Source organism: Mastomys coucha, unplaced genomic scaffold (assembly GCF_008632895.1).
Source record: "Mastomys coucha isolate ucsf_1 unplaced genomic scaffold, UCSF_Mcou_1 pScaffold23, whole genome shotgun sequence".
In the NCBI taxonomy this organism is placed as follows: domain Eukaryota; kingdom Metazoa; phylum Chordata; class Mammalia; order Rodentia; family Muridae; genus Mastomys; species Mastomys coucha.
Window position 1 is genome coordinate 113,375,983 of NW_022196906.1, and position 10,352 is coordinate 113,386,334.

General features: G+C 52.1%; 1 protein-coding gene across 1 annotated transcript in view; it reads right to left on the reverse strand.

Moving 5' to 3' along the window:
- The window catches only part of Scn5a (sodium voltage-gated channel alpha subunit 5), a 101,687-nt gene that overhangs the window by 9,770 nt on the left and 81,565 nt on the right, over positions 1-10,352 (reverse strand). The window contains exons 21-23 of the mRNA XM_031343503.1: positions 7,656-7,829; positions 3,567-3,689; positions 932-1,213 (exon numbers count right to left, since the gene is read on the reverse strand). Of these exons, the coding sequence (XP_031199363.1) occupies positions 932-1,213; positions 3,567-3,689; positions 7,656-7,829 (579 nt within the window). The remainder of the gene's footprint in view (positions 1-931; positions 1,214-3,566; positions 3,690-7,655; positions 7,830-10,352) is intronic.

A 10,352-nucleotide genomic window follows, 5' to 3' on the forward strand; every position in this document is an offset into this window, starting at 1 on the left:
GAGGTCAGTATCAGGCATCTTCCTCAATGGTTTTTCACATTATTTTACTACATGTATGTGCCTGAGTGTGTACATGTATGCTTACCATACCATTCATGTGGAAGTCAGAGGGCAGCTTGCAGGAGATGGCCCTCCTTTCACCACACGGGTATCAGGGATTGAACTCTGTCAATAGGCTCGGCGGCAGCTGCTTCACCAGACCTCTTTCTGGAGCTTGCTCATCTGGCTAGAATGGCTGGCCAGCAACCCCCAGGGACCATCTTGTATTTACCTCCCTATGCTGTGTTTAGGGACATGTGCCATTACACCTGGCTTCTGATGTGGGTGTCTGGGATCTGAACTCAGATCCTCGTGCTTGTGTGGCAAGCACTTTATTGACTGAGCTGTGTGGGTTGATTTTATGGCAGGTGTTATAACCACTACACCGTCCTGCCCATAAAGTAAATGGATAATTAAGAGGACTGGCACATTAAGGATGAATGCAGACATGCTCCTTTTGGGGGTGGGGTGCGGACTGAGGATTCAGGGCTGTGTAGGTGGTAGGCAAGTGCCGTACCCCTGAGTCATATCCCCATCCCAAATGTAGTCTTTCAAACAGCCTGAGACATTTTGTAAGAGAGGGTGGTCAGTCACAATGTCACTCACAGTTCAGCGGTCTTTTGTACCTAGCCTGTGCCACCTAAAGAGGTCAACTCAGTTGACGGCCGGGAGACTGGTCCTATCTCATGCTGTCTTGCCCCCATGCCAGACACCCTGGACAATGTATCCGATCTATAACTGAGGGTCTGAGGACTTCACACAGAGCCACTGCCCTGGGCCCTGTGACCCTATTGCAGGGATCCCCGCCCCACTCCTGCCCATGCCAGGGTGAAGAGCAGATATTTGAAGCACCAATGGAGAAAGGGAGGGACCCCTGCTCTTCCGTACTTACCACCTGCAGCAGGGCCAGGTACCCAGCCCCTACGTTGTCAAAGTTGACTTTCACCTTGGTCCAGTACAACTCTCCGGTCACGTTGAAGGACTCACACTCGCTCTTGTTGTTCACGATGGTGTAGTTCAGAGGCAGGTCCCCTTCGGTCTGGTTGATGCACCTACCAAACTTCCCAGCGAAGAGGTTCACACCCATGATGCTGAAGATGAGCCAGAAGATGAGGCAGACGAGGAGGACGTTCATGATGGAGGGGATGGCGCCAACCAGCGCGTTGACCACCACCTGGTGGGCAGAGAGGAGACTTCGTTCTTGAGGCTGCCCCTTTCAAGACTTCATCCCCACTACACAGTGGCCACAGGTGGCTGTGGGGGTGGGGATGGGGATCTTCCAGTCCTGAAGGCTAGAGCTCTGGTGTCAAGTGAGGGGGAGTCAGAGAGAATCAAGAGGCCTTTTTTATCCTCGCCCTAAACACTGAGGTAACTCCAGAACACACCAGTCTTTCCCCTTCCAGGCCCTCTTTCACTCTCATCCATGATCGACAAAACTCAATTTTCAAAAAAACAAAAAGGGAGTCTCTGCTAGCCAAGGCTACCAGGAGTGCAATGACAGGACAGGCTTAGACACAACTGAAGGCTTTAAGTCCTGGGTCAGTCCTGTGCATCATTAATTCTCTCTGCCAAACTTCTGGTTTATTCCAGGGTTACCGCTACAGGGAGAGGATGGTTTCCCAAAGTATACCCAGGAGACCCATGTGCTGTGTCTGCAGGCTGTTGTCCCTGAGCCTCCATACGGTGGCTTCCTGACAGATCCATCTGGGGAACTCCAGTCCAGGCATGGTCCAAACCTAGCTGCCCAGGAGCCAGGAGTCTGTGTAGCACATAGATGGGGATGAAGCGGGGTGGATTCTGTTGTGGCACAGAGGGTCCGCTGTCAAGATGGGGATGACAGTGAAGCAGACAGCACAGCCCCAGAGCAGGTGGGGAACAGTGCTCCCTAGTGCTCCCCAGGGCACCAAGCTTTCTGCAGAGTTTGCCCTTGGCTGGCACTGCAGCCAGCAGCCACATCAGAGGCATTCCTGGCACCTGGCATCAGTGTGTCCCTTTGGAATCAAGTGTCCTTGGCTCCCAAAGAGACATTTAACTCTGGTCCCATTACTCCCTTGTGGTTGGAAGTTCCTGCCAGGACTAAGCAGTCTAATTGGTGGTGTAGGCAAGGTTCAAAGCCATCACACAAATGATGAGCTGTGTGATGGTACTTGCTGAAGCGGTAGGACAGACAGTGTTCTCTGAGGCTGTGAAGAACTGGGTATATTAAAGCATGCATAGAGACACACACACACACACACACACACACACACACATGCTTTTGCACGCACACACTCACGCATATGCACACAGGAACACACGTACACACACGCACACCCCTTCTTTCTTGGTAACTATCATAGTTAATTCCCTTTCAGTGCTGGGGGCAGGGTGTCAAACCCAGGGCCTTACCCACGGAGGCAAACGCTGGGCTAGAGGCCCACACTCTCCAGCCCTCATGACTGTTTTTCTTGAGGGCTTTAAAATTTGTCTCATAAAAATGGATGGAACTGGAAGATATGAAGCGAGGTAATCCGGGCTCAGACAGACAGACGCTATTCGTTCCCCTCATATGTGGATCCAGCTCCCAATTTTTATATATGTACATCTATGTGGGAGTGAGTGTGGGCAGACCTGGAAACGGGCCATGGGAGCGAGGTGGGAGAGCTTTAAGGGAGAGGCACGGGGAGGGTAATAGACAAACGTGATACAAAAGCTGGAAGGGGACAAGAGGGGCTGGGGGCAGGGAGAGGGGATGTGGGGGGACCAACGGGAGCTAAGTATATATAAAAACGTCATGAAGAAGTCTGTCACTCTGCACGGTAACTAAAGGTACTATTTTAAAAAAGAAGTAGGGTTGCAGAGACAGCCCAGTGGCTAACAGCCTGAGAACGAATCTGGTCCCCTGAACCCAGGGTGGAAGGACAAAACCAATTTCTAGAAGTTGTCCTCTGATCTCTAAATGCATCCGGTGGCACATGGGCCCCTGTGCTCACAAGTATCACACACACACACGCACACGCACACACACACACAAATACATTTTTAAAAAGATATTAATATTTGATAAAATGTGGTACTGTCCCCAAATGTCTACGGGATCAAAAGGCATTTGCTAAGCCATGAGCTTACACTCAGCACCGTCATCTGAAGGTGAGAGTGCAGTCCATACCACAACACCTTCCTTGGCTCCCATGCTAAGCCATGAGCTCACACTCAGCACCGTCATCTGAAGGTGAGAGTACAGTCCATACCACAACACCTTCCTTGGCTCCCCCAATGCTGCTCTTCACCCTCACATAAGGACATGGCAAAGGCAGCCTGTGACTGCCAGGAAAGTGGCACACAGGGTCCCGGGCCCCTGTAACAGTGCAGAGGCAGAGGGCCATGGTGCCGATGGGCCTGGGTGTCGGTGAGACGGTGTTCCAGTGAGTTCTCACCTCCTCCCTGAAGGTGAGGGCTTGAAGACCGGGGCCAGGCCTCTTGTTCCGGCAGCTGGGCGTGTATCCCCACCCTCCCCCTCCTGCTGTGATGGCAGAGGCTCCACTCACCCTCATGCCCTCGAATCTTGACAAGGCCCTCAGGGGTCGAAGCGCACGCAGTGTCCTCAGGGACTTGATGGGACCCATCTCCGCAAAGCCTAAGGTGTTGGCCACGAGGCTGACCAGCGAGACCTACGGAGAAGGGTTAAGGGTAGAAAAGCAGGTCCGGGTCCAGACACAGGCTCTCAGTTCATCTAGACGGGCTGACCACTTTTTCTTTACCAGCCCGTGAACTGCTAGACCAGGCTTGCCCAAGCCTTGACAGCCTGGGGTAAATCCTGACTGTGGGCCCTCTAGAGAGCCTACTACACATATGTCACAGCCACTAACCCCATGACCTGGGATGCGTCATTTCTGTTCTACCCCCTGTGGCTGAGCCGAGACAAAGCCTAGGCTTCTACATCTGACCTTTGAGTTGGTCCCCTCCTCTCCCTGAAATGTCTATTCTAGGGAAGGCCGGGCAGTCCTGGGTTGCATACAAGCACCAGAGGGTCATAAAACACTTCCCTTATGTTGAACTTTTTTTTTTTAATATTTTATTTATTTTATGTATATGAGTGCATTGTAGCTATCTTCAGACACACCAGAAGAGGTCATCAGATCTCATTACAGATGGTTGTGAGCCACCATGTGGTTGCTGGGATTTGAACTCAGGACCTCTGGAAGAGCAGTCGGTGCTCTTAACAGCTGAGCCATCTCTCCAGCCCCCCCCCACCCCCCAAGCTGAACTTTGTAACACTGACATCTTCTAAGACACTGGAGTGGATTCTCTGCTCCCCCATCCCTTCCCCGGCACTCCCCTTCTGTGGACCCCATCGTGCCAAAGGTCCAAGAGCTAAGATCTGTACTACTCTATAGGCCTCTGGTGATCACACTGAAAAAGGTCTCCTTCCTGCAGCTCTGCCCTTTACCCTGGTGCTGTGGGTGGGAGGCTGTGCATAGGAGCCGAGATCCGGAGCTCTTTCCTAAGCTGGGAAGCATTAGGTGGCCAAGGAGCACTGAGGAGACCCAGCTTAGTTTCGGGGCTCCCTCCCCCTGCTCCTCCCCAGAAGATGCTGGAAGGCAGAGTGACTGTTAGGGCCCACCTCCCCGAGGGTGAGGTAAGTCTTCCTGGGTCTGCCTGCCGGTCGGTTGTTAGCCACCTCTGGCATCTCCTTCTAGCAGTTGCTTCTACGGCTGGACTTTGGATCCCCCATCTCAGAGGAGGGCCACCCCATCCTTCCAGCTGTTCCGGCTGCAGTTTGGAAACTATCCCCACCTGCTCTGAGGCCATGCCTGACCCGTCAGGATTTCCTGTTGGCCCTGCCTTCTGCTGTCTGTGGAGATTCCTCACCACCTCGGGCCAGGCTCACCTCCCCCTGGCTTACTGCTTACAGCTTCCTCACCTAGCTCCAGAGTCCATCCGCGTTTCTCCCTTGCCTGCAGAGTATGGGGCACTTTAAGAGCAGAAGCGAGTGTGTGGCATCCTTCCACTTAAAGCCCTCGGGCACCTCTCCTTTTCTTTCCTTTGGTGGTGCTAGGGACTGAACCCAGAGCCCCACACATGCTAAGCCAACACTGCCACGGAGCTACATCCCAAGTCTTCCCTTTCCTTTTTGATTTTGAAGCAGGGTCTCATTAAGTTACCCACCTGGCCTTGAACTTGCAATTCCCCCTGCCTCAGCTTGAGTATGTGTGATATAGGCCTGACTATCCTCCTTTCTCATCCTAAATAAAAGTCCATGTTTTTGCTAAGGCCTTATGTGCCTTTTCCTCCTCCTGTTCCCTCTGCCCAGCCACTCTGGGGTGGTTTCTCAAATGTGTCAGGCATAGTGCTCGGAAGGTTCTGATAAACGGCTGGGAGTAAAACCCTCAGATCTGCCCAAGGCAGTCCAGTAGCCCACTCTAGTGAGGTCGTTTGAAGTTGGGCCTTGTGTCATCTCTCCATCCTGTGCCCTGGCTCCTAGACTTCTAATAGCTGGCCTTCCCTGGGTTCTCCATGCCAGTTCACCCTCACACAGAAAGCCAGATTGGCTCTGCCTCCTCCAACCCTTTCCTTTCTGAGACAAGGTTTTGTTATATAGCCTTGCTTGGCCTGGAACTCATAGCCATCCTAGTGCCTCAGTTTCTGGAGTCCTGGAATTCCAGGTTATACTTTCATACCCAGCTAATGTGTGTGCTTACTTATTCGTTTATTTAAAACCACCTTTTGCATTTACTTTTTATCGTGTGTGCACATGTATAATGGTGGATGTTTAGAGATCAGAGGGTAACATGGAGGAGTTGGTTCGTTTCTTCCATCACGTAAGTTTAAGGGATGGAGCTCAGGCTGTCAAGCTTGGCAGCAAATGCCTTACCCACTGAGCCATCTTGACAGCCCCTAACTGGCTTCGTTCTACTTGTGTTATTGTTTGCTGTCACTTGTGTCTAGGAGGGCTGAGATTTCCAGACTTACTATAGTCCTTGAACATGGGCCCCGGACTACACGGAGACCTGAAATCCCCTGAGGCCTGGGACTGCAAGAGACCTGGGATGGCCTGAAGCTTGGGACCTCCTAAGACATGGGGCCATCTAAGACTGAGGCCACCTGGAGCCCTGGGACCACTTGTAAACCTGGGGCCACCTGGAGACCTGGGGCCACCTGAGGCTAAGACCACCTGGAGACCTGGGGCCACCTGAGGCTGAGACCACCTGGAGACCTGGGGTCACCTGGAGACCTGGGGCCACCTGAGGCTGAGACCACCTAGAGACCTGGGGCCACCTGGAGACCTGGGGCCACCTGGAGACCTGGGGCCACCTGAGGCTGAGACCACCTCTCTTAGGCGGTGTGGCTAGTGGTGCTTAAACTGGGATGGCAGCAGGAGGGTCATCTCCTGCTGTGACCTCAGCTTGCTTCTCTGAAGGGTTTTTCCTGTTTTAGCCTGGAAGCACTGTTGATTCTCCTCAGTCCTGGGTTCCCTGGATTTTGGTTGGTGGACTTCCCAAGAAGCCCTTTGCCTTTCCAAGACTGAGTATCTACACCTCAGCTGGCCCAGCATCCCAAGAAAGCATCAGGAAAAGCAGGCCAGGAGTCCCCAAGGCAGCTCTGAGAGGATCCTAGGCCCTACTCTGGCCTCTTAGCAGAACCTTCACCTCAGGGCTGAGAGAGCCGGACCAGGCTGTACCCACCCCAGCCCACTGCCACACACTCAGGGTTCTCTTAGGCAGGTGGGGTGATAGAAAAAGCTTGGGCTGGAGCCCAGGCACCTGGGTCTCCGTATATTCTCCATCCCACTGGGTCTCCAAATGTAAAGACACCATGGTTGAGACCCTAGGTGGTGGCCTCAGTTGGGTCTTGGCTAGGACTATTGGGGTCGAATCTCTTCTCTGGCAACGAGTCAGCCCTGCTGGTGTACAAACCCCAGCGCCAAGCCCAAGGACCACCGACAAACCCACACAGTCTGGAAAGTAGATCTGCAGATCCTGATGGCCACTCTCTCCTGCAGAGCCCATCCCAAAGGCGCATACACACTGGGCTCCCACGTCCCTCTTCCTTCACTGAGAGGAGGTTCAGGGATGCTCCTCACCTGAGCACTGTCTCTTTCCAGCTCGGACTGCCCTTCCTACTTCACCTACAGGGCCTATACTCACCATGCAGTCTCTGGAGTCCAGGAGGCTCAGGGAAAGGGGCTTCCCTTTGACTGAGTCTCTTAGTCCCTGCTGGCCGAGAGCTCGGAGTACACGCTCCTTCTTGCACTTGCCATCCTGGGACACTCCCTGGGCAGACGGGGCCCTCAGGGGTCAGATGGTCCACTCCGCCACAGCTCACTATGGAAATGTCTGTTCACCTCCTCCCTGTGGTCATCCTGACAGCATGTCCAGCTGTTGCTCCTGTCCTCGGACCCTGCCTGAACCCCTGTCCTCTGACTGTCTCCCACAGATCCTGCTCTGAGGCAGGCCTTTGCTCTCAGCTGCTCTCTTCCTCCCTGACCCAAGGTCTAGGCTCCCTTCTGCTCAGCTGCCATACAACACAGTTCAGCACCCCCAACTCCACATGGCGATTCTGCCTGGCCCCGTCTTTCCGTCCTTTGCACTGCCACGAGCCCCCAACCTTTTGGGTCCCTTCACGTGCCCACTCACATCCACAATCAGGAAGTCGAGCCAGCACCAGGCATTAGTGAAGTACTTCTTGAAGCCGTAGGCCACCCACTTGAGCAACATCTCCAACACAAAGACATAGGTGAACATCTTGTCGGCGTACTCCAGCAGAACCTTGATGGTCTTCCGCTCCTCCAGGTAGATGTCCTCGAAGGCCTGTGGGCAAGGCAGACAGAAGGCTGAGAGTCCAGATCACTGCCAGACAGTTCACGCTGCAGGGGCACAATTCCCAGCAACGGCTGCTGCTCGGGAGTGGGCAAACAGACCAGACACCCGTGAAAGCAGGGTAGCTCCTTTCACAACTGTTATCTCCTCCCTTCAAGCACAGACGGGTCAGGAGTCCGTCCTCACTGTAGGTAGCTAGCACTAGTTTCAGGATACCGTGCTGTTACCGCTCTCCTGGCTGGGCTTGGTGGTGTGAGGCAGGGATGCCACGAGGCCAGCCTCAGCTGGAGAGAGACAGAGGGGGAGGGAAAGAAGAGGGAGAAAGGGGGGAGGGGACGAGCTATCAAGGCTAGCTTGGGGAACTCTGAGAGATCCTGCCTCAAAAAAAAAAAAAAAAGTAATAAATGCACGAATGCTGGCTTATATCTCTGTAGTCAGCCCTTGCTTAGCACGGGTAAAGCTCTTGGTTTTGATTCCCGTCTCAGCAGAAATAAAGGTAAATCATGTGAATGAAATAAATAAATAAGATGTAGAGAACAGTTAATTACGCTTTCCCAAACATGCCCACTTAAAGCAGAGGGAGGGAACAGGCGCCCAGCTCACAGCTTTCTGCTGGCCACAGTGCGCAAACCTACTCTGGCTTCCCCTCCATTTTGAATTAAATCTACTTATCTTGCATGTTTACCATTTTCCATGGGGATTTACATTGGACTCCATTCTAACAAAGACTAAGGTCCCCTTATAATGAACACACTTAATAAACAAAAACCCAGCAACACTTGGTCCAAAGCAGAATTTTCTTTCTTTTTAAAATACAGATATTCCAACATTCCCCAAATATCAGCCACATGACACTTATTATTTTTAATTAATTGATTTACTTATTTCTTATTTTGAGACAGGATCTCACTGGCTAGCCTAAAACTCTCTCTGTAGACCAGGCAGACATTGAATTCAGAGATCCACCTGCTTCTGCCTCCCCAGTGCTTGGATTAAAGGTGAGCACCGCCACGCCCAACTAAAGCAGAATTTTCAACAAGCTCTGACATTCGGGACTCCTCAGGCTCTAGAGATCTCTCCTCAGGATCTAGAGGTCAAATGTGAAGCCTCGGGCCAGGAGTCCTGCCTTGCATGGCTGAGGCTCAGGGACCACCTGTCCCAGCACAGTAAAGATGAGAAAAGGTCCCCTCCTCCTTCCTCCTTCCTGCCCCTACTGGAGCATCCCCTCTGAGCCACCAGAGAAGTGGCTGGGGCTTCCGGCCGCCCTTCCTCCTCTGCTCTGCTCCTCTCCAGCCAGAGTGCTCTGAGGCTCCCTGTCTAGGCAACATGTCACCGGGGATCCTGGGGAGCTGCGTCCTTCTGTCACCCTGGGCCCCTGTCTGACTTCAGGGCCTCTGCTGCGATCCAGGGATGAGTACTGCATGCAGTGCCTAGGGACACACAGCTGAGGCCTTGGTCTGGCTAATTGGGCCTGTGTGGGCAGCAAGGCAGTACAATCCAGGCCCTCAGATGGACTTGGGAACCTTCAAAATAAGAGATTCATTGGTCTACTTATGTCTATGTCTTTATTTTTACTGAAATAAAGAAAAAACGATGTGCTTCTTATAAATCAAACAAGGCCTGGGGATATAGCTCAATAAAAAAGCATGCATAAAGCTCTGGGTTCAATCTCCAGAGCCCTAGATAAATTCACACACACACACACACACACACACACACACACACACACACACGCCCAGAAATGATCAAAATTGGCATTTCCAATTTCATGACACAATCTCTTATATTGTATTAAGAAAGCCATCACCTGGGGGTTGGAGAGATGGCTCAGCGGTTAAGAGCACGGGCTGCATTTCGAGAGGACCTGGGGTCAATTCCCAGCAACCACACGGTGGTCTGTAACCCCGGTTCCAGGGGATCTGAGGGCTTCCAGCCTCCTCAGGCTCCAGGCACACACATGATGCACATGCATACACACAGGCAGAACAACCTAACACTGAAAAGAAACCCCTGTTTTAAAAAAATCCTCGCCTATTTGAGACCAGAAAATAAAAAAAGAATTCTCTCTCTCTCTCTCTCTCTCTCTCTCTCTCTCTCTCTCTCTCTCAGTTTGGTGGTTTATATTATGATTTTTAAAAAATCTAATATATTTGGTGAAGAGTAAATATATATTATATTTTAATAAAAATTTCTCAGTGATTTGTCAACTGCTCCAACATTTTATTTAAAAGCCCACATAAAACCCACTAATCAGAAGTCAATCTTACTGCCTGTGACATTTCTCTGTTTGCGTAGATCTGCTCCACGCCTTAATGGAATTGGTTTTTTGTTCCCCCAAACCTTTCTGGGGTTGGTTAGTTCTTTGTTCCTCTCTGCGCTGGGATGGGACCTAAGGCCTGACCTGTATCCAGGTAAGCGGTCTGTCACTGAGGCCCACCCACACCACTGAGGCCCACCCACACCACTGAGGCACACCCACACCACTGAGGCACACCCACACCACTGAGTCACACC